At 41.4% G+C, this 24,221-nt stretch overlaps 2 protein-coding genes across 2 annotated transcripts; one reads left to right on the forward strand and one right to left on the reverse strand.

The window, feature by feature from the left end:
* The first annotated feature begins 352 nt into the window (after positions 1 to 352).
* Positions 353 to 11,388, forward strand: aarsd1 (alanyl-tRNA synthetase domain containing 1). The gene is made up of 12 exons (XM_008113170.3): positions 353 to 508; positions 2,307 to 2,435; positions 3,687 to 3,846; positions 4,080 to 4,137; positions 4,821 to 4,977; positions 5,050 to 5,166; positions 5,880 to 6,010; positions 6,622 to 6,688; positions 7,488 to 7,579; positions 8,032 to 8,086; positions 10,182 to 10,276; positions 10,706 to 11,388. The coding sequence occupies exons 1-12, from the start codon at positions 470 to 472 to the stop codon at positions 10,839 to 10,841; spliced, it is 1,236 nt and encodes a 411-aa protein (XP_008111377.2). The 5' UTR covers positions 353 to 469; the 3' UTR covers positions 10,842 to 11,388.
* Positions 11,389 to 11,584: 196 nt separating this feature from the next.
* LOC100552727 (glucose-6-phosphatase catalytic subunit 1) lies at positions 11,585 to 19,054 on the reverse strand. Its single transcript, XM_003222493.4, has 5 exons — positions 18,768 to 19,054; positions 16,130 to 16,239; positions 15,941 to 16,046; positions 13,751 to 13,866; positions 11,585 to 13,154 (listed from the first exon to the last, which is right to left on the reverse strand). Exons 1-5 carry the CDS (start codon positions 18,983 to 18,985, stop codon positions 12,643 to 12,645), a joined length of 1,062 nt encoding a protein of 353 aa, XP_003222541.1. The 5' UTR covers positions 18,986 to 19,054; the 3' UTR covers positions 11,585 to 12,642.
* Between the last annotated feature and the right edge of the window lie 5,167 nt (positions 19,055 to 24,221).

Here is a 24,221-nt window from a genome sequence, read left to right on the forward strand (position 1 = left end):
ATGGTAAAATCAGGCTTCGCTTTTTAGAAATTTTAAGTGGGAATATTTTCAATTCCTGGAGAGTGCAGAATCTGTGGGGAAGGGGATGCATCTACACTGTAGAATTAATGCAGTTTGATACCACTTTGGCTGCCATGGCCCAAGGCTATCAGATCATGGGAGTTGTAGTTTTAACAAGGTCTTGTGCCTTCTTTGCCAAAGAGTGCTGGTGCCTCACCAAACTAAAGATCCCAAGATCCTATAGTATTGAAGAGGCTTCCAGAGTTGACTGCAAGACAGCCTTTGCTTACATTCGATTGAGATCAACTCCTTTGCCCCTTCATCAGCATGCGAAAGGATGACAGCTGGTCAATCATAAGAGAATTCTGTTCCCCACCGGCCACCGTAGGCCGGGCGGAAGAAGCCAAGCAGTGTTGTTATCCGCCGTTACTGAAACTAGACTGGCCGGGAAATTCTTCCCGTTTGAATCATGGCGTTCAAGTGCCAGAGGGATTGCTGGCTCCAGCAGGTGCGGAAAAAAGGGAACGAGAACCTTTATTGCCACTGTTAATAGATGCATGCTAAATATAGAAACAAGGGGCTGTGTAACAAGGAGGAAGGGGACAAACATAGAGTGCATCTACACTGTATAATTAATCCATTTTGATACCATTGTAACTACCATGGCTCAGTGCTATGGGATCCTGGGTTTTGTAGTTTATTGTGGCACCAGCACTCTCTGGTATAGAAACCTAAAGACCTTGTAAAACTACAACTCCTAGGATTCCATTGCATTGAGCCCTGGTAGTTAAAGTGGTGTCAATTTGCGTTAATTCTACAGTGTAGAAGCACCCTTAGAAGCATGCTGGATTTTCTCATGCTTAAGCAACTGTTCAGCATCTTTAGTCCATTCTACATTGCCATATAGAATCCAGATGACCTACTTTGAACTGGATTACATGGCAGTGTAGACTCATATAATCCAGTTCAAAGTAGATGATGTGGATTATCTGATTTGATACTTTGGTTTATAAGGCAGTGTAAAATGGGCCTCAGATAATCAAAGCAGATAATGTGGATTTTCTACCTTGAACTGAATTATATGAGTCTACTTCCATATAATCCAGTTAAAATCAGATAATATGGATTATCTGCTTTGATAATCTGGATTACATGGCAGTGCAGAAGGGGCCTCTGCTAACCAAAACTCTCAAACAATGGGCAAACTAACTAAAATTGTAGACTGTTATTTTTTATAATACAGTAAAACTATTATATTTAATTTGTCTTGATTTGTTTTTAATTACTTTACTTCAATATGAATATCAGGCCAATACAGAGTATATGGTATGGTATAGTATGTGGTATAGTATTAGGCTGGATCTACACTGCCCTATATCTCAGGATCTGATCCCAGATTATCTGTTTTGAACTGGATTATACGATTTTACATTGCCAGATAATCTGGGATAAATTAATCTAGAATCAGATCCTGGAATATAAATCAGCATGGAAGGGATTTAGTTAGACCTAAATCCCTTCTACACTGCCATATAATTTAGATGATCAACGCAGATAATCCACATTTTCTGCTTTGAATTGAGTTATCTAAGGCCCCTTCAACACAGCTGAATAAAATCCTATGTTATCTGGGATATATGGCAGTGTGGACTCAGATAACCCAGTTCAAAGCAGAGGTTGTGGGTTATTCTGCCTTGATATTCTGGGTTATATGGCTGTGTGGAAGGATCTGAGTCTACACTGCCATATAATAAAATTCGGAGCAGATAATCTGGATTGTATATGGCAGTGTAAAAGGGGCCCTACGGTATTTTTTAATAATGACAGGCTAGAGCTACACTGCTCTATATCCCAGGATCCCAGATTATTTGTTTATCACAGATTATTTGGCAGTGTAGACTCATATAATCCAATTCAAAGAGGGTAATCTGGGATCAGATCTTGATATATATGGCAGTGTAGATCTAGCCTATGGCAACCAGAAACTACATTTATCTGAAATCTACCAATCCCCATGAGTGTAGGGTAACTGAGGCCCCTTCCACACAGCTGAATTAAATTCCACATTTTCTGCTTTGAACTAGAATATATGGTAATATGGACTCAGATAACCCAGTTCAAAGCAGACGTTGTGGGATTTTCTGCCTTGATATTCTGGGTTATATGGCTGTGTGGAAGGGCCGTGAGAGACTACTGTATATCTTTCATTTCTACTTTCAGGACAACTATTCCTTGTATACAAGAAGGCTTCCAGATTTTGAATTCAGCGACATTCATGCACATTCCCTCTACTTTTTCCTCCCCAGTTTACAACGCGAGTGGTGTCTTGCTGCCCTGCAGAATTATCCACAGAAACCGGTGGAAAGAAGGAAAAACTCCAAGGATACCATGTCATCCTAGAAGACACCATTCTTTTCCCAGAAGGTGGAGGACAGGTAACACTATTTTTGCTCAGATTTAGGATGGGATGTGTTTGATGAGCTGTAGCTGTAACATAACAACAACAACAACAACAACAACAACAATCCTCATCTTCTCACTGTTTGAGGTGGGATACAACATGGTCAAAACAGAGACATTAAACACAAGACTATTGAAATACATATAACAAGATACAGTTAAAATGCAGGTTCAAATTTATTGATGTAATGCAGATTAAAATTCACAAGTTAAAATGAACATAATGTACATTTCCTAATGCATTAATTGGGGTTTGCAGTGAACTGTTTTCGAAACCAAGGTCCCATCTACACTGCACTTGTATATGATGCAGTTAAACTGCATTTTGAGTCTACCCTGACCATATGATGCATCTTTGAACTGCATTATATGGCAGTGTAGATGGGACCAAAGACGTTAATTGATCCATCTGATTGTTCTGAAGATCTGAGTTCCTATTCCTTAAATTAAATATCTATCTGTGCTATTCTCATTCCAGATGTTAAAATTTGCCATTGTAAACCTATTTCCTAGTAGGGAACCAGCTCTTCTGAATACCTGAATAGGATTGCACTATACATTTAGTAAATATGGTGTAATGTTTTAGGTGTTGTGGTGGAAGTTTACTGCAGTTTGAAAAAGTTTTGGTTCTAGGACCCTCCTTCAGAATCCCAAAGTCAGTGATCAAACCCCATTAGATACAATCATGTTTCTTATATAAAATTGAAATATTAAGTTCTGCTTTTTGGATGTTTTATTTATATAGTGCAGTGGTTCTCAACCTGGGGTCCACAGATGTTTTCAACTCCCAGAAATCCTAACAGCTGGTAAACTCCTGGGATTTCTGGGAGTTGTAGGCCAAAAACATCAGGGGAGCCCAGGTTGAGAACCACTGATATAGTGTCTAGATTGAAGGAAGTCATAGCCTCACTCTATTCTGCTTTGATCAGACCTCACCTGGAATACTGTGCTAGGTTCTGGGCACCACAATTCAAGAAGGATATTGACTTTTTTTTTGAACGGGGGATATTTTAAAGTCATTAATAGCTGAATTTGTAGATATAGAATCCAATGATAAAGAGGGTTGATTACATTTACACAATACAAGTGAATTCAGTTTGTCTTTGAGTGGTGCAATTGTAGACTGCTCTGAGTCCCCCTGGGGGAGAAGAGCGGTATATAAATTAAATAAATAAATATCATATTCCCTAGAAGTTAGGATAGTAATATTGACCCTTTGTCTTCAGCCAGATGACCGGGGACTCATGAATGGCATCCCAGTGCTTAGAGTCACCCGACAAGGCCCTGATGCTCTGCACTTCATCCAGACTCCCCTTGAGCCTGGAAGCGAAGTGCAACTAGAGCTGGATTGGGACCGACGGTTTGATCACATGCAGCAGCATTCAGGTAAAAAACTGTTGATTGTGGCTGGATCTTACACTCCCCAGTATATCAGATTGCATTATTTGGCAGTGTAGATCCAGCCTGTGACACAGTTCACATGGAACATTATGGAAAATACATTAAAATACATTAAAATTTATTTTAAAATCTGTCTGAAAGGGCAGAAGAACTTTATAAAATAAAGCAATTGGTTAATCCCAGTCCAACTCCAGGTACTTTATAACTGTCTCTTTCAGGGCAACATCTTATCACAGCACTTGCAGATCTGATGTTTGGATTCAAGACAACATCATGGTGAGCAGAATACATCTCTGATTAGTTCCTTTTCGCCTTGCTTGTGGGTGCTTTGAATAACAGCAGCAACAACAACTGGGTTATCTGAGTCCACACTGCAATACAATCCAGTTCAATGTGGATTTTATACAGTTGTGTGAAAGGGGCCTGGGAAGTGGTTGTGAGACATTTTTGACCTCCCATGGAGGTTGCACTGTTGCTCCCAATATTTATTATTTATTTATTTACAGCATTTATATTCCGTCCTTCTCACCCCGAAGGGGACTCAGGGCGGATCACATTACACATATAGGGAAACAGTCAATGCCGTTTAACATAGAACAAAGACAAGACAAACATAGGCTCCGAGTGGGCCTCGAACTCATGACCTCCTGGTCAGAGTGATTCATTGCAGTGATTCATTGCAGCTGCTCTCCAGCCTGCGCCACTTCCTGTTTTGTTTATGGCTTATCTAGGGATGGGTTGATGGTGTTTCCAACACTGAGTAGGTTTGGGGTTGTGGTAGAAAAAACTACTGCATTGGTGGTGGTTTTAGCTATCTGGAGAAATTAAAAATACAATTTTTAAAATGTTGGGGTCAGGGCTGCAGAGATTACCAAATATGGTTCCATGTGGCCATGTTCCACACTTCACTGCTTCTGCACTAAATGATTGGAGGAACGTGCCCTTTTGTTTTGTTGCAGGGAGCTAGGCCGCCAGCGAAGTACCATTGAGTTGGACACCTCTTCCATGACACCAGAGCAGGTGGCTGCCCTTGAGCAGAGTGTAAATGACAAAATCCGTGCTCGCGTCCCAGTGGTTGTGCGAGAGTTTGCTGTGGGTGACCCTGAGGTTGAGATGGTAAGTACTATCTGGGCACAGAGGAAGAGGAAGGGGGTTATGTACTCCTCTCTAAGCAGGGTTTTGTTACAGGTGAGGAGCCGAGGATTGCCAGATGACCACACTGGACCTGTTCGTATAATAAACATTGAAGGCATTGATGCCAATATGTGTTGTGGCACACATGTCTCCAACCTCAGTGACCTGCAGGTGAGGCATGGGGAGCGGGTGTCCTTGCAGAATCAGGATTTAGAACCTTGTGGATTGAATCCTCTGAGATATTATAGTCTCTAGTGATGCTTCGTGTAAGAACAATTTTCACTCCTTTGTGTTATGTGGGTTTTCATCAACATAAGATACACCATATATGCAGCTATAACCTGGGATCCACCTCAAGCCATGAGGAGAGGCAGATAAGAAATAAAATTATTATTATTTTTATTATTATTGCACATTACTAGTCATTTAGCACCTGTTGGGTGGAATGCTAAACCTACATGTAAGTGTGGCTTTTATAAGCATGTGTTTGTTTTAGGATTGGAGCATAAAGTACTATTCTCTAATCCTCTCTGTGACTAGGCTCCTTCTGCACTGCTATATAATCCAGATTATCAAAGCAGATAATCCACATTATCTGGTTTGAACTAGATTATTTGAGTCTACTCTGCCATATAATCCAGTTCAAAGCAGATAATCTGGGTTTTGTATGGCAGTGTAGAAGGGGCCTCCACCTACAAGTGCACTCCAATTTTCTTCCCCATCTAAGATGAAACAAAGTGGTTTGTCAGTGTCTGCATTGACTCTCCACTCTTACCCCCCTCCATAGTAATCTTATTTGCAGGAAAAAAGTTTTGAGTAGGATGCAAAGAAAATAGCTGTTTGCCTCCCATCCCAAAAAAGAGTAATGCATGTTTGTTTTGAAGGTTGTTAAGCTCTTGGGCACCGAAAAGGGGAAGAAAAACAAGACCAATTTACTTTTCCTCGCTGGGAATCGAGTTCTAAAAACGCTGGAGCGAAACTATACCACTGAGAAGGCCCTGACGTCACTGCTTAAGCAAGTATTCTGCTTCCTCTGTCTCAAAGGATGAAGGGAGTGGGCAGAGATCTCTGAAGAGCTATTTGAAGTTTCATCTAAAATTTCAAGGAAAAGTCATTAAGGTTTGGGATTGTTCTCAAGAGAAGAAACTGTCATACAGGCCTTTTTTATGTCAGTGGGACTGGAGAAAACATGGCAAATTGAAAAGTAAAGTAATGCTGGAAAAATGTGAATGTCATAGTTAAAAAGAAAGACTGTAGTACACAGTGTAGCACAGAAATGTGCATTATCTCCATGTGCTGTCATTGGACACCACAACTTTACAATGGGTTGCCAGCTATACACATTTACCATGAATTCACATATATTCTGCTACATTGCTACGCAGTGTAATGATTACATAGAGTAACTACATTGGTGGATATTTATCCTAGATTGAAGTGATATGCGATCTTGTCCAATGTCTGTTTACAAGCAGTATAACTGTTTATTGTAACTTGGTTTCTATATTTAACTTTCGTTCTAACTCTAGAGAGAATTTGTCCATTAATCTGTCACTATTAATCTTGCATACATTAGGGGCTACAGTGATTTCTTATAGGAGTTCTTACTTGCCTTTATCATTTTAGGAATGGTCCTGAAGAACATGTGGAAGCTGTGAAGAGGCTGCAGAATTCTTTGAAGCAGCTTCAAAAGGTACAAGTGGGTTGGCACTGGGAATCTCTCCAAGAAGAGTCTGGTTTGTGACAGCAGTGAGGTATACCATAATATTTTAATGGGGGGCTTGGCAGTCAGTGGCTGAAATCAATAGCCAAGTAAGTAACCTGTTAAAAAGCAAAGGTCAATAAAGGATTTTGGAAATGAAGGTTGAAGAAGACTGACAAACTGGCTTGTTGGCCATTGGAATATAGAACATGGAAGAAGTTATGTGGTTTCCATCCAGTAGGAAGTCCACCCAGAAAGCCAATTAGAACAATAACACGATGTAACACGTTTTTTGTTGCTGGGTTATAAATGTCATTTCCGAATTGGTTTTATTATAAAAACATAAAAAAGTCTATTAAACTGCAAAAACTTTGTTTTTGCGGGACAACCTGCTGCAAACTTTGCTATAATTTTTCAGTGAATATCTCATTGAATCTCAACCAATTGAACATACTTTGTGGTAATTTTTTCAAAGTAACTAATGAACAATTAAATAGGAAATAACATTTTCAAATCACAAACAGAAATTTTCTCAGATTTTGTTACATAGTGTAATCATCCCATAAAATTGTGGCAGGATAAGGAACAGAGTACTTGCCAGTTTTTCACACTGGTTAACACTTTGCTACACAAAGTACTTCAGAGGTAGTTCCATGGGTATTAAGAATCTTGGCACCTACTTTCTTATCACTTTTTAGAGCCTTTAAAGATGAATTTCTGTTTTGATCTTGCTAATGATTCCCTGTCTGCTCTTAAGTGGTTAAGGGAATAAAATTAGTTTCTCTTTCAGAACAACTTGAACCTATTGAGGGATTTGGCTGTCCTTACAGCACAGAGCTTCAAAAACAACATGGCTCAGGAGCCAGTGTTTGTATTACACAGGTGAGGAAAAAGGTCACTCATTGTTAAATACACATAAATATGGGATAAGCAAATTTTAGATACCTGAAAGAAGGGGAAACTCCGTTAAAGTTTTCTCCTGCAAAAGACTGCACTGATTTAACTACTGGAAAATATAGAATTTGGGTGAGTGACCACAATGACCCCATACCCAAAAGTGTGAAATATATATTGTGGCTGATTTTTTAAAGTGGATCAATAGGTCTCATTTTTAAATAATAATTTAAAAAATAAGCATGTTCCTTCAAGTAGCATGTCACTTTACAACAATCCTATGGATTTTATTGGGTTTTTGTAAGCATGGCATATTCAGAGGTGGTTTACCATTGGTTTCAAAGCAGATAATCTAGATTTTATATGGCAGCGTAGAAGAGGCTTCAGATCTTGTGATGGAGAAAAGATTGTGACAAGATCTCTTCACTTTTCTTTTGCAGGAAAGATGGTGACTCCGAGTTCATGAATATCATAGCTAATGAAATTGGCAATGAAGTGAGTCTCTTTTTTACTTGTTTCTGTGAGCTTTTATTTAAGAGTTGTTAAGATACTGGAGATTTACTGTTTTATATCCATTATCTCAACACATTTCAGACCAAACAGGGATTTAGGACCTTTACTCTAGTTTCCAAAGATGGAGACTACAAATAAAAATGAAGATAATGCTAAGTGAAATAACAGTGCAAAGTTTCAGGAATCATTTATGTGTAAGTAACTCAGAGGTCCAATCTGTCAGGATATAAAGAAGCAGAAGACATAATGGGCTGAGGATTTAAAGTTGAGATATTCATCATTTTAAATTAGCTATTCTATGTTTGATTTTTCTATTTGGGCAACTCTACCAAAGGCCAATTAAAAATAAAAGAGATTATAACAAAATGTGTTTGCAACTGAATTTAAAGGTTAAGGATCTTTATCTATTTAGGCAACCTTGTGAAAACCCAATTAAAAATAAAGAGATTATAGCAAAACAGGTTTGCAGTTGAATTTAAAAGGTTAAGGAATTTTGTTGCTAAACTGATCAATGTTTCTGTTTCCATGACTAGTTAGTTCTTATTCGGAAATAGTCAGTTTCATTGTGGTTCCAAGAGAAAGTGCTGTGTTATTGCTTTGGTCTTTCTAGATGAAAACACAAACTGATCATTGACAGTTAATCCTATGAAACTACCCAAACAAAATGAATTTGGTTTGGTTTCAGGAGAACCTCAGCTACAAATTATTTAAGGTCTTTACATTTGTTTGTGTGACTTCCGCTCTTCTTCACTCTATGTCTATAGTCTGTGTATTGATTCAAATACTGGAGTTATACCCAATACTCTTCCATAGATGTAGGTGGAATTTTACAGATAGAGCAACATCAAAACGGAAACAGTTCTTGTAGTAGCCAAAGTAATTCAAGCTCATTTCTAAGCAGGAATTACCCCATCGTGGACCCCCATCCTACAACAGGCAGCCCCCAAGTTACGAACCAGATAGGTTCTGTAGGTTTGTTGTTAAATAGAATTTCTATGTAAGTCAGAACAGGTACATTTGTAAGTGTAAACCCAGATAGATAGATAAAATAGATAGATAAGCTTTGGACATCTCGCCCCTGTGATGTTTCTTTTGTTGTCTGTGCCCCTGTTCAGAAGATTCCATCTCACTTTGTATCCATGTGATAATTGGATTTTGAAAAAAATGGCTTGTTGTGGAAACAAGGATTACTGTAGTAATAAAAGCTTCAGTGGAGACACCTTTCCCTCATGATAACTCTTTCAGGGATGGATTTCCCTTTTGAGGGGTAGATTTCTCTTACTTCTTGTTGTCTCATCCCCATTCTTAATTCTGTGTCATTTGTAAGTTGGATGTTTGTAACGGTCTGTACTTGAACTGTGCCAAGTCACCACTGCATAGGCTAGCTACTCTTGAAATAGTTATCAGGTGCAACTAGATGGAAACCAGTGTAATATAGGCACTGCAAGTAGCAATGATGAACTTAATGGATAACTATGAAGAACACTTGATTTACCAAATCCTGCTGTATTGTGAATCTCTTTGAATGATAATGATGAGGATTATTATTATAATGAAGGTTGAACATCCCCAATCTAAAATTCTTTGCCCAGCAGTGTTTTGTATTATGGCTTGTTTTGGAGGGGGGGATTTTGGAATACTTGTATTTGCATATGAATACAAAATAATATATGGGGTTAAAATGAAACTAATTGATGTTTCATATATACCTCACACCAGTGGTTCTCAACCTGGGGGTCCCCAGATGTTTTGGCTTTCAACTTCCAGGAATCCTAACAGCTGATAAACTGGCTGGGATTTCTGGGAGTTGTAGGCCAAAACACATGGGGACCCACAAGTTGAGAACCACTGCTTTACACACAAAGCCTAAAAGTAATAGTATATGTAATATTTTTCATAATTGTGCATCAAACAAAATTTGTGTTCATTGAACCATCAGAAAGCAAAGGTGCCACTATCCCAGCCACCCATGTGGAGGATTTGATATTTCAGAATTCTAGATAAGGGATGGTTAACTCAAAGTACAACTAAAACATCCTTAAAGATTGGGAGTTTTGAAACATTCTTCTTTCTTCAGAAAACCCTTGTCTTCCTATCTGTGGGAGATGAAAAGGCAGCTGGACTTTTCTTGCTTTCAGGGCCTCCAGAAACAGTGGAGAAACTAGGTCCCAGGTGAGTTGCTCATTCAGACCAGTTGGAGGAATAGAATCACAGTCTTGGATTGGTGTGCATGTTGTAAGAGACAGGGCATGATTCGTTACACATAGAATATTCACAAGTTCTTTTTGAGAGGGACTTGAAAAGAACAGGAGAGTATTTGATGGGTATGTGTGTTTATATAGAGTTCTGAGATGACCAGAGAAGTGCCTAGGGATACAACACTTTTGCACATGGTTTAGGGGTGAAACTGATCAAAAATCATAATAAAAAGGTATAGGAAATGTTGGAGACTTTGGAAGATTGCTGGAGGGTTGGGGGACATCAGATGTAGTTTTCCAGCAACATTTGCAAGTTGTGCATTGCCTATGCCTAACTTTAGGTTAATTAAATGTCTAGATGGACATATTGCTTAGATCCTGTTGTTTTTCTCCTTCACACAAGGGTGGCTGAACTACTGGAAGGAAAAGGGGCCGGAAAGCATGGCCGCTATCAGGGCAAAGCCACACGGATGAGTCAGCGAGCAGAAGTGGAGACTCTCCTCCGAGGATTTATCAATGAACAGAGTATAGAGCCATGATTGGGGAGTGGAGGGCGATAGAGTAATGAAGATAAGTCTGGGAGGGGGCAGAAACTGGGCCATAGGATTCCTTTAGGACTATCAAATACTGTGATACAGTAAGAATCTTTTCTCCTTTGTGTTCTTGTTTTGTATGTGCAATTGCCAACAGAGAAGATAGCCAATGGTTTAGTCCTGTCAAGAGGGGGCGCATTGAAATTGAGAGTGTTCTCGGGATTAGAATCTGAGAGTGAAGTAAAGGATGCAAGACAAGCAGGCCTGAGAGATGTGCTGTTACCTTCGGAAACAGATTTCCCAACCTTGGGGGGTGGTAGAGGGGGAAATCACATTTTTTGGATAATTATTTGTCTCTTAGCATGGTTGGTTTTTATTATTAAAAAAGGATTGGCTGCTCTAATTCAAATATTTGTAAATGTTAGAAACATCTAATGCTTGTTCAGAAATGCTCCCCATTAGCTTTTGTGATCCAGATTTGCATTATTTTATCTCAGATTGACCCCATCGACTCCCTTTCAAAAACCTTTCAGAATGAACCATGAACTTTTAATTGTGTCTCTTCAAGGTGTTTCTGTCTTATGGAAAGGCTATTATAGGCTTTTCTTTGCAAGTTTTATTCAGAGAGGGGTTGCCTTTCCTTTCCTTTGAGGCTGAGAGTATGTCCAAGGTCACACATTGGGTTTCCATAGCTCAGAGAGGATTCAAGCTCAGGTTTCCAGAGTTGTAATTCAATACTCAAAACAGTATACTGTGCTAGGTCTTTACTCACATAATCTCTTACCAGTGGCTGTGCTCATTAATGATGGTGGGAGTTGTAGGCCAAAAATATCGGGGGGGGGGGGAAATAACACAATTCCCTCTGATATCTGAATTCATATCAGATTCATAGACAGATTCATATGTCCAATATGCTTGCATTCCAACCATGCTGATGCATACTTCCCTCATTTAAGGAAAATATGCTATCTAAGGCCAGAGTTAAAGAGTATTGTAGTCCTGTCTGCTCACACAAACACACCATAGGCAATTATCTCCTCTTAGGCATGTTTTAATGAGGCCCAGGTAACATGATATGCTTGTCATAAAGCACAATTAAACAAATGGTTAGTATGAAAAGATCTATGGCCTGCAGCTCATGTGCAGGTGAGTGCCACAAATGTTCCCTCTGTGCAATGTAATGTGGCCATTCACATCTTGGAAATAATGCATAATGTCACTCTAGGAAAACATAATTGGGCACCTCAGCATTCGGATAAGCCTTTCCTACATCTGTGTCAGGCTGATTGAAATTTGGGTGGCTGTAGTATCGATTTTGTGCCAGGCATATTAATTACAATGCGGGGGATATTTGAAGTAAATATACACAATGTTTACAAAGACAAAAACTGTATGGAGGATAAATAAAATAAAATGTGGATTCCCAGGACTGACTGAAACTCTTAGCTGGCAAAGAAATAAAAGTCAACTGGGAAAGAAGTTGGCAGAAACAGACGACTGTTGCCAGAGACCACTGTCAAATAGACAAGATGTACCTGATAGCTAACTTTTGAACTTAACAAGGTCCTTTAACCTCTCTCTATTCCAGTTTAGACTTTCTGTGTTTTTCCATGGCACTCACTTTGCATTTCCCTGGCTGACATTCCTCATTGCCCTTCCTTCTCCGAAGTCAAGTTGCTTTTGACCTAAATTTAGAGAAAATCAGTATGTTGGTTGGTAGCAGGTTCTGGTCAATCTCCCACAAACGTTAACATCTAATAAGTATGGATTCCACTTGGTTGAGAAGCAGGTCCAAGGCTTTTCTTCCCTATAAGTCTTTTTTCCTTGCCAGTTTCAGCAGCTGGGAGATACAATAGGGAATCAAGGCCACTGCACAGATATGGGCACAAGCACTCTTGCAGAAGGAGAGGATGTAGAAGAGGATCTCTCTGTTGGTGGGCAGTTCAAAGGAATCAAACAGGTGGAGGATGAACAGGGAGGAAACGATGCAGGTGAGGCGGAAGGTCAGCTGTTGGCTTTGCTTCCCTTTGCAGCTCTCAGCATACATCGGGGAGTTGAGGCCTAAGCCCAGTCCAAACAGGATGCCCAGGTTGCGAAGCAGGCTGGCAAAAGGTGTTGTGTCAATATGGACCCACTCAGGCCGTTCACACCACTTGTGGGCCTTCTCCAGTGTCCACAGGAGGTCCACACCCAGCAACTTGAGCAGCAAGTAAAAGCCCAGGGCAAAGCCAAAAAGGAAGAAGGTTGTATTCACATATCGCTGCAGGTTTGCATTGTAGATGGAACGGACGTGCTCAAAAACCTCTGCCACCAACATCCCTAGTAAGTGGGAAAATCACATTAAATTGACATTTTTCGCTTCTCCTTCAGTATCACCACTAGAGCTTTGGAAGTAAACTTCCATAAACTCTAGTCTTTCAGTTCCCATTCCAACACTGAAACCATGCTGATTCTCCAGTTGTCAAATAATGTCTAAATCCCGCAAGCAGCCCCAACTAGAGGGGACTCGCTGAATCAACAGGACCTACATAAATACTGATATGGAAAGTAAACATGTTCTAAGTCAATATTTTGGAATGTCTCATTGATTCAATGGGTCTAAATCCTACCTAATTGATAGTACCACTAATTTACAATCATAAATGATATAGTGGTCCCCTGTAGTAGATAATATCAATCATATTTCAGCCAAAGCCTGTCAAATCTCTCTCCCTGGACACGTATGTGAGGTACCAAAGATTCTTTAACTCAACCTAGCAAACTATCACATAATTTCTGTATGGAATTTTAAAAAATCACATGCCCACTTGAATCTAGAACCCTCTGAAAGCAAGTTAATGGTGTAGATGTAAAACACACAATATATGTCTTCTTAATGTTGATATGAAAAAATTGTGCAAGTGCAAATAACACACCTGAGATCACACCAGAGACCACCTGGTGTGGAAAGTGTGCAGCAAGGAAGACCCGGGATAAACAGACACAAACCTGCACTGCCCAGAATCCTGTCCAGAGAAAGGCACGCAGGCACCTAGGAGATAAATATTTATCAAATCAGAGCCATGGCAGAATGTCTAAACCACACCATCATACAAAACAGTATCTATTATGTGAGACCTATTTTTCCTTCCATTGAGTAAGGAATTGGTACTATATTTGTGCCCATTGGCTACAATTGTCTCTTTCGTTCCTGGCACCTCTCTAGGGTTCAGCAGCTGGTGGCTTTGGACCAGCAGTGGTCCATTGGCTAGAACTTTTAGTAGCACTAATCTAAGACATGGAAAACATGTGACTGTCTAGTTGGACTGCAACTCCTAGAAGCCCAAGCAAAATCAACTGATGATGTCGAGTGTTGAGAGTTGTAGTTCAACAACATCTGGAGGGCCCCATAACACTATGAAACAAAATTTGAAATAATTTCTGTTCCTGGTTTGAAAGTGTTATTTCCTGTTCAATTGTGTGTTGCTTACTTTTAAAGTAGTTGCTCTATTCCAGAAACTTTGTGTTGATGGCTTCCACAAACTAATTGAATTGGTTGAGATTCAATGAGATATTCACTGAAAAACTATAGCAAAGTGGTGCTGCAGGATGTCCCGCCAAAACAAAGTTTTTGCAGTTTAATAAACCTTTTCCATGTTTTTATGATATACCCAATTAGGAAATGACATTTACAACCCAGGAAGAAAAACCGTGTTACATAGTGTAATCTCCCACCACTGGCTACAAATGTGAAACCTAGAAGAGTAGATCTACCTGAAAATATGCTGTGTAGGGACAACATTTCTTGTTGAAATAAAACAATGGCACATTAATGGAGCTAAGACTTGATGAGAACTGTAAGGGAACGATCCATTGAAAGCTGCATGTGTTTCGTTCCAGCCTGAACTTGACAATTGTAGAAACACCTACATTAACAAAGTAAATGGGATCCTAGGATTTACTTCTCTAACATCAAATGTGTTACCAGACCCAGAAATAACATGGAAAAATAGTAATACAGAAAATAGCAGTCCAATATATTTCATTTCATCGTGTTAGTTTCTATTGACAACTAACAGCATGTGAAATGAAACAAGCAGGTCAGCTAAGATTTCTATAAGTAAACCAAAATATCTGAATTATCTTTAGACTGCTTCAAAGCTTCTGCAAAAATACATCCAGGGATGATGCCCATTTCTTCACCAATTTCACGTTTCTTATTATTTTTATTCTGATGACCTAATTTATAAATGTATGAATATTAAAAATCTGGAAATAGCTGGTAGGAAGGTTTTTATCTACTTTCCTCCTTTCTTCTATTTTCCTGTTCCCACGTACTGACTGAGGAATGTTCTGAACAAAAGTTCCAGAAAGTGGGTAGAACAGAAAGGTTTAGATTAACAGAAATGTTTAGATTTGGCAAAATCTCAATCTAAATGATTAATTTTGCACATTTAAGAATTTGCTCTGTGGAAGAAAGACAAATATACCTTTTGAAATAATCACTTTGAATAAGTGTTTATAAGTCTTACAAGTACAGTCAGACCACTGTATGCAGCAGCTGAATCCACAGATCCAACTATCCACAGCTAGAAAATTCCCAAAAGGAGGCCTTGGTTTTGCCATTTTATGCAAGAGACACAATTTTACTATGGCATTGTCTATAATGGGACTTGAGGATCATTAGATTTGGGTAGTCTGAGAGAGTGCTGGAGCCTAAATCCAGCAGGTATCAAGGGCCTGCCATCACAAAATAAAGTGAAATGTGAAAAGGATTGTCCTGAGAAATATCTCTGAGGCCCCATCTATACTGCCATAAAAATCCAGATTATCAGCTTCGAACTGGATTGTACACTGCCATATAATCCAGTTCAAAGCAGATAATCTGGATTATATATGGCAGTGTAGAAGGGGCCTGGGAATAGTTTCACTTTTGAAATCTGAATACAATGCTTTCAAGTTTCCCCCAAAAGAGGGTTGAGAAATTAAATCAATCCTTATTTAGAAGATGAAAGAGTAAAACAGAATCTAAGAACCTAGGAAGAGAGCTATGTTAACTATCCTTACTCCCCAAAACAAGGTCCTCACTTTCATCCCCAGGATAAAAATGATGCAGGGAGGCTTACCTTGCTGACAAGTTTTTTTGTTTCAGTGGCAATAGATGTGATATCAGTGCCGTCACCATGATATAATAGACGCCAGAAGATCCCATGGCATGTCCAGAAGGGCTACCTGTAGAGATGAAGCACAAATGCTTATGGTGACTTCAGGATGCTACCAGGGGAAAGAGGGAAAGAGGGTAGTTATAGCCTCACCTGGGCCAGTCTCACAGGTGATGGGAAACTGTTTGATCACAGGAGGTGTTGTGATGCCATAGAAATCGGTTTCATGCACCCACCAGTAGGGCCTCTCTCCGAAAAGGATCCTATTGGTGACAGGAGAATAAGGAGTGATGGATGTGAACCCACTAACTGAAGACAGAAAGACAGACATACCATATATCGGTTATCTTCAGTCAGTTATGGGCATATTTGTGAACATCTCACAAATGAAAACGAAAATGTTGCAGCGGTCATCTTGAATTTATGAGCTGGTCATAGAAGTAATTACTTAGATTGGAATTTGGTGGATGCAACATGCTAGCATAACTACATTAGCATAAGTAATGACAACAGAAATGCTTCAGTCATGGAGAAAGTAAGGCGCCAGGAAGCTGTGAGCTGGCATATTTTGTCTGCCTTCCTTTGACATCACCCTGCAATCTTGGAAAAAATGCTATTGGTTTTTATAGTGAAACAACAGCAGTAATTGCACTTTGGAGAATATCTACTGAAAACATGGATCGCTACACAAAACAAGAAGCATGTAAAGTCAACTCCTCCTTGTGGAAGTTAAGGGATTCCCAAAAAAGTGGAAAAATCAAAACTCTTACTACTGTTGATCCTAAGGTAAAGGTAAAGGTTCCACCCCTCCACCCCCCGGACATTAAGTCTAGTTGTGTCCGACTATGGGGGTTGGTGCTCATCTCCATTTCTAAGCCGAAGAGCCAGCGTTGTCCGTAGACACCTCCATTTGCATGTTTTTGAACTGCTAGGTTGGCAGAAGCTGGGGCTAACAGCAGGAGTTCCCCCCGCTACCCGGATTCGAATCACTGACCATTCAGTCAGCAAGTTCAGCAGCTCAGCGGTTTAACCCACTGCATTGATCATATCTAACAAAAAAAGTGTACTAAGTATATTTTATACATTTTGATTTACTAACTTTTTTTTAGTTTTCTTTACACAGTTAGCTCCAGCTTCTACCAACCTAGCAGTTCGAAAACATGCCAATGTGAGTAGATCAATAGGTACTGCTCTGGCAGGAAGGTAACGGCGCTCCATGCAGTCATGGCGGCCACATGACCTTGGAGGTGTCTACAGAAAACGCCGGCTCTTCGGCTTAGAAATGGAGATGAGCACCAACCCCCAGAGTCAGACATGATTGGACTTAACGTCAGGGGAAAACCTTTACCTTTTTACCTTACACTTTTTCGTCTAGGCACATCATTTAAAATTCTCTGTAGCAGACCACAAAACTCTAAAAAAACTTCTCACATATCATTATTGATGGCAAACTTGTAAGTAAGTAATCAAACCCACAACGGTTACATTTGCAAAAGTCAAGGTCAAACTGTATTTTCTTTAAAAAGAAAAAAATTCTAACAAGAATGTTTGAACCTACGTTAGGGTCACACTTATCCAATATAAACGGGCTAGCAGAACGTTGGATAAGTGAAAATGTTGGATAATAAGGAGGGATTAAGGAAAAGCCTACTAAATGTCAAATTACGTTATGATTTTACAAATTAAGCACCAAAACATCATGTTTTACAACAAATCGACAGAAAACGCAGTTCAATACATGATAACATTATGTAATAATTACTGTATTTATGAATTTAGCACCAAAACATAGCAATGTATTGAAACACATTCAAAAACATTGACTATTAAAAGGCAGACTGGGTTGGATAATACAGATCGTTGGATAAGTGAAGGTTGGATAAGCGAGACTCTACTGTATTTGAAAGCAATTCCTTCTCCTCCCAATTTGGAGTTCTATGTCATGGGGATGGTTGTGGTCTGTTACCACAAATGAGAGAAATCCATTCCACATAGACACAAAGGCATACACCATGAAGCATTATGCTAAACTGTAGCTTTTGCATGCAAAAACTGATGGAGAGTGAGACTTAGTATTGTTGAAGGCTTGTGCCGGCTGAACTGCTGACCTGAAGATCTAAAAGTTGGCGGTTCAAATCCACAAGGCGGGGTGAACTTCCCATGCGGGGACATGAGAGAAGCCTCCCACAGGATGGTAACACATCTGGGCGTCCCCCAGGGCAACGTCTTTGTAGACGGCCGATTCTCTCACACCAGAAGTGACTTGCAGTATATTCTCAATTCGTTTCTGACACAATTAAAAAAAAACATCTGGAATCACTGGGATGTTTTGTGGTTTCCGGGCTGTATGACCATGTTCTAGAAGCCTGTATTTGTGGTTAACAACTTCAGATGAGTGAGACTTGGGCTCATTTGCTCTTGCTTTCCCCGCTTTTTTGCTTCATATTTACATCTACATTAGTTCATGTCTAGTTTGTGGCAAACCATCATTTGCCATTACATCCAAACCAGTCAATTATGACTTTGGCTAGTCTTGTAAAACAGGGCCACAAAGCACAAAAAAATCTTTAAAGGATTGTTCTTATAGTGGCAGCCCATGATTTGGCATTATGCCTGGACCAGTGATATATACTGCTTTCCACATTCTACAGCCTTGCTCCAGTTAAGCATTGGAACACATTATATGCCACATGAGAAGGCGTTGGAGAAAATTGCTGCAAAAATGATCTAGGAGAGAATTGGTTCTTGACCCCAAATATGGTGACCAGGGACTCTTAGAAACCATGCTTACCATTTGAAAACAAGGTTGAGCCAGTCCCCGATCACAGCGACCCAGATGAGACGGATTCCCACAGCTTCCCTCAGATGGAACCAGATGGGGAAGAAGACAAAGAACGTTGTTCGGAGGTCGGCCACTGTGGAGATGAAGATAAACCAGTCCTGGAAGGCTATGAAGTTCTCTTGGAGGTAGCTGGTGGCTTGGACCCCTGCACTATGCAGGAGGTCCATTATTCTAATTCAGCAAGGATTGTCTTCTTCCACCTTGACTCTGTGAGTTTTACCAGCCAATGAGCCTTTGTCATATATGCAGTCCCCTGATCTTTGATCTTTTACTGCTTCCCCTGCCCAAAAAAATATTGACAGAGGCTGCAGCATGAAGCAAAGTGTGCGTGTGTATTTGCATGAGTCAATACCTTCATTTTAGAGGGCATGCCTGCTCTATTCACTCAAAGTGACTTTAGGTGTCCGTTAGTCTCTATACAGAGGTCTGTTGGAATCGGGGGAGTCGTCACAGAATTATTAGAATTCCCAGCATAGTAATCAAACTACAATTCCCAGGATCCTTTAGCGGAAGCCTGAGCCTCTGGTGGCGCAGCGGATAAAACCACTGAGTTGCTGAACTTGCTGAGCGAAAGGTCGCCGGTTCGAATTTGGGAAGCGGGGTGAGCTCCCGCTGTTAGCCCCAGCTTCTGCCAATCTAGCAGTTCAAAAACATGCAAATGTGAGTAAATCAATAGGTACCGCTCTGGCGGAAGGTAACGGTGCTCCATGCAGTCATGTCAGCCACATGACCTGGGAGGTGTCTACGGACAACACCAGCTCTTTGGCTTAGAAATGGAAATGACACCAACCCCCAGAGTCGGACATGACTGGACTTAATGTCAGGGGAAAACCTTTACCTTTACTTTCTTTAGTGAAAGCCATAACATCTAAGGTGGTAATGTTTCAGCAGGTGGGAAAATGAGCTGGATAGTGTGCAAACCTCAGCCATTGTCAAGGAACGTCTGCTCAGTGCATAGGTCCAGACTATTGGATAGTTCCCAGAACCAAAACTAAAATGCAAAGATAAAATTAATTTCAGTGTACACAGGTCCTCTCAATGGTAGCTGGTGGCTTCCATATTAGTGGGCTGGTGAGTTCATCCAAGATTTTAGTCTGAATTTTAAAAGCCACCCAAGATACAGGATCTGTTTTGGGAATAGATTTCAATACTTTTGAGGCCTCTAATAAGGTTCAGAGTAAAATGTAGAACAGATTCATTGTTCCCATTGACTTGAGTCTACTACTGCACTGTTGCTGGCACTTTGAGTCTATACTAGTGTTATATCATGAATGGACATTTGTGGTATCAAAGTGGACTAGAAGTTTTTAGCTGTTTTAACGTTTTAGTTCATTGTATAATGGTGTAACGGCATCAACTGCCACTTGTAAGCCGCCCTGAATCCCCTCGGGTGAGAAGGGCAGGGTATATATAATTGAAATAAATAAATAAATATTTTTCCTCAGATGACACTCAAAAGTTTATGTTTGTGCTTTCTCTTTCTTGCCCCACTGGGGAAGCCATGTCAGGGTCATGTTTTTTTTTTCCCCATTCAGGTTTCTTCATAGGATATAATCCCAGACGATCAGTGCAACAACAATGCAAGAACAAATAGTCAATCAGCTCTAATAGTGTAGTCAAAGAAAATTCTAAGTGAGGGAGCAATGCAAAGGAGAATAAAGAGTGGCCCCTTATACACTGCCATATAATCCAAATTATCAAACAGATACTCCACATCATCTGCTTTGAAGTGGATTGTATGAGTCTATACTGCCATATAATCCAGTTCAAAGCAGATAATCTGGATTTTATATGGCAGTGTAGAAAGGGCCTATGTCAAATAAGACTTCAAGAACATAGTGACCCAACACTGCTTTGTGTTTCATACAGAAGAAAAGTGACTTATTAAGTAAACAGCGCAAATATATTTTATATGAAATGTTTTATTTATTTGCTCTGTTTCTACCTCGCCTTTCTCTATCCCGAAGGGGACTCAAGGCAGCTTACACAGAGGCAATTATTCAATGCCTTAAATATATATGATACAGACATTAAAATTAAATTAGATTAAAATCAGACATTTTAAACATTTAAAATATTACATTACATAAGAATCACGCCATCCATAGTCATAGTCCAGGCCTTTCCATAGTCATTCCATATTTTTCAGATCTGTCATTGCACTGCCCTATTCACTGAAAGCCTGATCCCACAGCCAAGTTTTTACCCTTCTTCTAAAGGCTGGGAGGGAGGGGGCTGATCTAATGTCATTGAGGAGGAAGATCCATAGCCGAGGGGCCACCACTGAGAAGACCTTGGATCTTGTTTCCACCAGTTGCGCTTGCGAGGGAGGCAGGACCGAGAGCAGGGCCTCCCTGGATGATTTTATCCTCCAACATTGCTCATAGGAGGAGATGCGTTCAGACAGGTGAGCTGGGCCTATTGGGTTATCTAGCAATCATGCACGCATTTTCAATGTGGGATGGTTTGTGTAGTTAGTTTTGTTTGTTGCTTGGTAACCTGAAGCCAAAGCTGCATTCCAGAGTTGATGGCACCATTTTAGGGGTTTTGCATGTGATGTGGGAAATGGGAATATACTTCCTGGAGACATACGGGAAGTTACATATGCCTTTAGAATTTGGGGCATAAAACGGGAGACTTTAATAATAATAATAATAATAATAAAACTTTATTTATATCCCGCCACCATCTCCCCAACGGGGACTCGGGGCGGCTTACATGGGGCCATGCCCAAAACAATACAATGTAAACAGCATATAAAAGAACAGCACAACACAATACAATAAGCAATACAGTAAATAATATCCATTACAAAATAAAACAAGGAGACAATAAAAACAAGGGCAGACCACATGAACATTAAGTTAAAACTCGGGTGAGAAAGACATAAAAATAAAAACCACAGCGAACAGGGTCATAAGGGAGTGGGGTATTCTGGAGGATAAATATTAGAGGGAGCAACGGAAAAGAAATATAAAATGGTCACTCTCCAAAAGCACAGCAAAAGAGCCATGTTTTCAAATCTTTCTTGAAGGCTGCTAGTGTGGGGGCTTGCCTAATCTCAGCGGGCAGAGAATTCCACAATCGGGGGGCCACAGCAGAAAAGGCCCTCTCCCTTGTTCCCACAAGGCAAGTCTGGGATATCGGCAGTGGCGACAGGAGAGCTTCCCCTGATGAATGAAGGGATCGGGTAGGCTTATGATAGGAGATACGGTCACGAAGGTAGGTGGGTCCCAAACCGTTTAGGGCTTTATATGTGATGGTATACACCTTGAATTGGGACCGGAAAATAAAAGGCAGCCAGTGGAGCTCCTTGAACAGGGGAGTAGATCTCTCCCTGTAACTCGCCCCCGTAATTAACCTGGCAGCCGAGCGCTGGACCAATTGTAGTTTCCGGGCCGTCTTCAAGGGAAGCCCCACGTAGAGCGCATTACAGTAGTCCAGTCTAGAGGTAACTAAGGCATGCACCACCGTGGTCAAGTCAGACTTCACGAGATATGGTCGCAGTTGGCGCACAAGCTTGAGTTGTGCGAAGGCCCTCCCGGCCACCGCCGACACCTGCGCCTCAAGCGTCAACGCTGAGTCCAGGAGGACCCCCAAACTGCGGACCTGTGATTTCAGGGGGAGTGCAACCTCGTCCAGCACAGGCTGCCACCCAATACCCCGATCCGACGAGCGACTGACCAGGAGGGCCTCTGTCTTGTCAGGATTGATCCTCAGCTTGTTCATCCTCATCCAGTCCGCCACAGCGGCCAGGCACTGGTTCAGCATCCGAGGGGCTTTCTTGGATTCAGATGGAAACGAGTAGTGGATTTGCGTGTCATCTGCGTAGAGATGGCAACGCCCTCCAAAACTCCGGATGACCTCTCCCAGCGGTTTCATGTAGATGTTGAATAGTATGGGGGATAGAATAGACCCTTGCGGGACCCCACAGGTCAATGGCCAGGGGTCCGAGCAGGTGTCCCCCAGCTTCACCATCTGGGAACGACCCTCCAGGAAGGACTGGAGCCAACGCAGAACCGTGCCACCGAGCCCCATCCCAGAGAGCCTCCCCAGAAGGATACCATGGTTGATGGTATCGAAAGCCACTGAGATGTCCAAGAGAACCAGCAGGGTCACACTCCCCCTGTCCAGCTCCCTGCGGAGGTCATCCACCAAGGCGATCAAAGCCGTCTCAGTACTGTGCCCAGGCCTGAAGCCAGACTGCAAGCGGTCCAGAAAATCAGTGTCATCGAGGAACTCCTGGAGCTGCGTGGCAACCACCCGCTCCAGAACCTTGCCCAAAAATGGGAGGTTGGAAATTGGTCTGTAGTTGTTACATACAGATGCGTCTAAAGAGGTCTTTTTTAGCAATGGTTTTACTACCACCTGCTTAAAGCAGGATGGAACTGACCCCTGACCCAAGGAGGCATTTATAATAGCCACAAACCAATCCAACAACCCATCTTTGGCCAGCTTAACCAGCCAAGAAGGACAAGGATCCAGAGCGCAAGTGGTCGCCCTCACAGACCCAAGAATCCCCTCCACGTCATCAGGAAGAACAAGCCGGAAAGAATCCCACAAGATCGGACAGACAGGTACCTCGGTTACCTCTGCTGGAACTACAGTTAAGCTGGAGTCCAACTCACGGCGTATCTGAGCAACTTTGCCTGCAAAATGGTGCGCGAAATCGCTGCACCGAGTTGCCAAGTCATCAGGAAGCCCCTGGGTCTCGGGAGGCCGCAGGAGCTCCCCAACAACTCGGAACAACTCCGATGGCCTGTTGGCTGCAGATGCTATGCGGGCAGTCGTGAAAGCTTTCCTGGCTGCTCGCAAAGCCACGGAGTAAGCCTTAATAGCGGCTTTAGCCCGTGCTTGGTCAGACACATCCTGAGATTTCCTCCAGATGCACTCTAGTCCCCTCCTCGCACGCTTCATCACAGCCAGCTCCTCAGTGAACCAAGGAGTAGACGTGACTCTACGCAGCGAGAGGGGACGTTCGGGAGCGATCGTGTCAAGTGCCCTTGTCAGCTCACTATTATAGCAATTAGCCAGGACATCGACAGGATCGCCAGTCTCCAGAACAGGAAGATCCCCAAGAGACCTCAGGAGTCCATCCGGATCCATCAGCCTCCTGGGGCGGACCATCTTAGTGGGTCCACCACCCCTGCCGAGGTTAGAAGACACGGCGAAACTTAAACAGATCAGATGATGGTCAGACCATGACAATGGAAGGATGTTTTGCTCTTCCACTCTGACTGTCCCACCGTCCACAATAAAGACAAGGTCCAGCGTGTGTCCTGCCTGATGTGTGGGCCCAGATATAACATGAGTCAGCCCCATGGTCGTCGTGGCAACCATGAAATCCTTTCTTTTGTTCTCTCTCTTCACCTCTTCCTCCTTCTTGATCCTGCCATGCCATGC

The sequence above is a fragment of the Anolis carolinensis genome, chromosome 6 (genome assembly GCF_035594765.1).
Source record: "Anolis carolinensis isolate JA03-04 chromosome 6, rAnoCar3.1.pri, whole genome shotgun sequence".
NCBI classification, from domain to species: domain Eukaryota; kingdom Metazoa; phylum Chordata; class Lepidosauria; order Squamata; family Dactyloidae; genus Anolis; species Anolis carolinensis.

What these genes read in the sequence shown, in the direction of transcription:
- aarsd1 (XM_008113170.3), top strand. Translation starts at nt 470, where the DNA reads ATGGCGTTCAAGTGCCAGAGGGATTGCTGGCTCCAGCAG. An exon ending in CCAACCTCAGTGACCTGCAG is followed by an intron (nt 5,167 to 5,879) that starts GTGAGGCATGGG and finishes TTTGTTTTGAAG; the next exon opens with GTTGTTAAGCTCTTGGGCAC. An exon ending in CTTTGAAGCAGCTTCAAAAG is followed by an intron (nt 6,689 to 7,487) that starts GTACAAGTGGGT and finishes TTTCTCTTTCAG; the next exon opens with AACAACTTGAACCTATTGAG.
- LOC100552727 (XM_003222493.4), bottom strand. Translation starts at nt 18,985, where the DNA reads ATGGACCTCCTGCATAGTGCAGGGGTCCAAGCCACCAGCTACCTCCAA. An exon ending in CACCTGTGAGACTGGCCCAG is followed by an intron (nt 16,047 to 16,129) that starts GTGAGGCTATAA and finishes TCATCTCTACAG; the next exon opens with GTAGCCCTTCTGGACATGCC. An exon ending in CAAAAAAACTTGTCAGCAAG is followed by an intron (nt 13,867 to 15,940) that starts GTAAGCCTCCCT and finishes TTTATCTCCTAG; the next exon opens with GTGCCTGCGTGCCTTTCTCT.